At 32.5% G+C, this 1,471-nt stretch overlaps 1 protein-coding gene across 2 annotated transcripts in view; it reads right to left on the reverse strand.

Annotated features, from left to right (window-relative positions):
* The window catches only part of LOC123014185 (lachesin-like), a 194,127-nt gene that overhangs the window by 23,171 nt on the left and 169,485 nt on the right, over window positions 1-1,471 (reverse strand). The window contains exon 3 of one of the 2 annotated variants that reach the window (XM_044413153.1): window positions 810-1,020. In XM_044413153.1, the coding sequence (XP_044269088.1) occupies window positions 810-1,020 (211 nt within the window). Of the gene's footprint in view, window positions 1-809; window positions 1,033-1,471 lie in introns of both variants that reach the window. The other variant, XM_044413145.1, reaches the window with a different exon arrangement.

The raw sequence follows: 1,471 nt of genomic DNA on the forward strand, positions 1-1,471 counted from the left end.
GATGTCTTTTTGTATTTGTAGGAATTATTGATAAAACTTTTAATGTCAGTTATGACTTTTTCTACTTTGCATAATGTGAAAGTACACTTGTTTAATGCAAGTTTAAGTACTAATAGTGTAAATTTATGTAATTATAATTTTATTTTATTTACTCTTAATACACGTCTTGTACATTTTTAAAATAAACAGTGTAAAATTACACTGTATTATTATATTACATTTTATTAAAATATACAATTATCAGTTCTATATAAAGTTATGAGATTTTAAAAGTTGCAAAAAGCTGCTTTTAAGTAATTTTACTTAAAACTCGACATAAAACATTATAATGTAGGAACTGTAATTTTAAAAATATTATACAAGGTGTTGACAAAACCAAAACAAGCAAAAAAGTCTTAATAAAAATGGGTCCGCAAAGTAACAGTTTTGTTTTTTTTTGGAAAAATTTATTTGCAATTTGTTCTAATAAAAAAAGAAGTTTCTAGTAAAAATTTTAAAAATTGTCACATTTGATTTGATATCTGTTTATCAAAACTTTTTTTGTTTTTTTTGATCCATACTAAAATCTCCTTAAATATTTTACAATCTTTTTTAACACCCTGTATATGGCTGTACTAAACTGCTTTTACATTAAAACAGAAGATCTAAAAATTTTGAGATGTAATTGGTTTAAGTTCCAATTTTGTTAAATTGCACCAAAAATGTTGTGTATTTTTCAGGAAGCGAAAACTGCTATTTTAGATATTTTTCCCAAATTCTTTTTTATGGTAGGTCAATGTCAAGGTCAAAGTGTTATAATCCATACCCACCTATGACCGTGAGGTGTATAAAGTGGCTGAGATGCGGCGTGGAAGACACCTGACACTCATAGACACCGGAGTCCCGGTGTTGTGGATACTTGATTTGAAGTGTCCAGTCTTCGGAATGGGGCTGATGAATGGCTCTGAATCTCTGGTCGCTGGTGTAGGTGTACCTCCCGACCGTCAGGAGATGGACGTCGCGGTGCCGCACCCACGACACCTGCAGAGACATCTGCAATGGAGCGATAGCTCTACTCGAAAGCATCGGGTGGTGGCAGCGTGCACTCTCTCACTCAACAATGTGCCAACGTCTGTCAAATGCACAACGACATGCAATTTGCGATGACTGAGAATCCGGAATAAAGTCCTCAAATAGCGATTAACGTCCTGCTTTAGCCTTTTCAACCCCGAAATTGACTCAATTTTAAAAAATTCCGGGTGGAAGGGGTCTTTGATTTTTTCCCCCCAACAGAGAGTAAAGTGACGCTTTATTCTCTACTTTTTGATAATAATTTGGGACCTATTGCATGGACACCGACTTTTAATATTTTCAAACGTAAACTTTAACAATTAATCGTCTTTAAAACAGTACAAATAACATAAAAGATATTCTAAACATATGTTGAACTTGAGAAAATAGCTGTTTTTATTTCTATTTTTAGAATAATATC

The sequence above is a fragment of the Tribolium madens genome, unplaced genomic scaffold (genome assembly GCF_015345945.1).
Source record: "Tribolium madens isolate multiple individuals breed KSU strain unplaced genomic scaffold, Tmad_KSU_1.1 Scaffold_19;HRSCAF=116;Tcas5.2_LG9, whole genome shotgun sequence".
NCBI classification, from domain to species: domain Eukaryota; kingdom Metazoa; phylum Arthropoda; class Insecta; order Coleoptera; family Tenebrionidae; genus Tribolium; species Tribolium madens.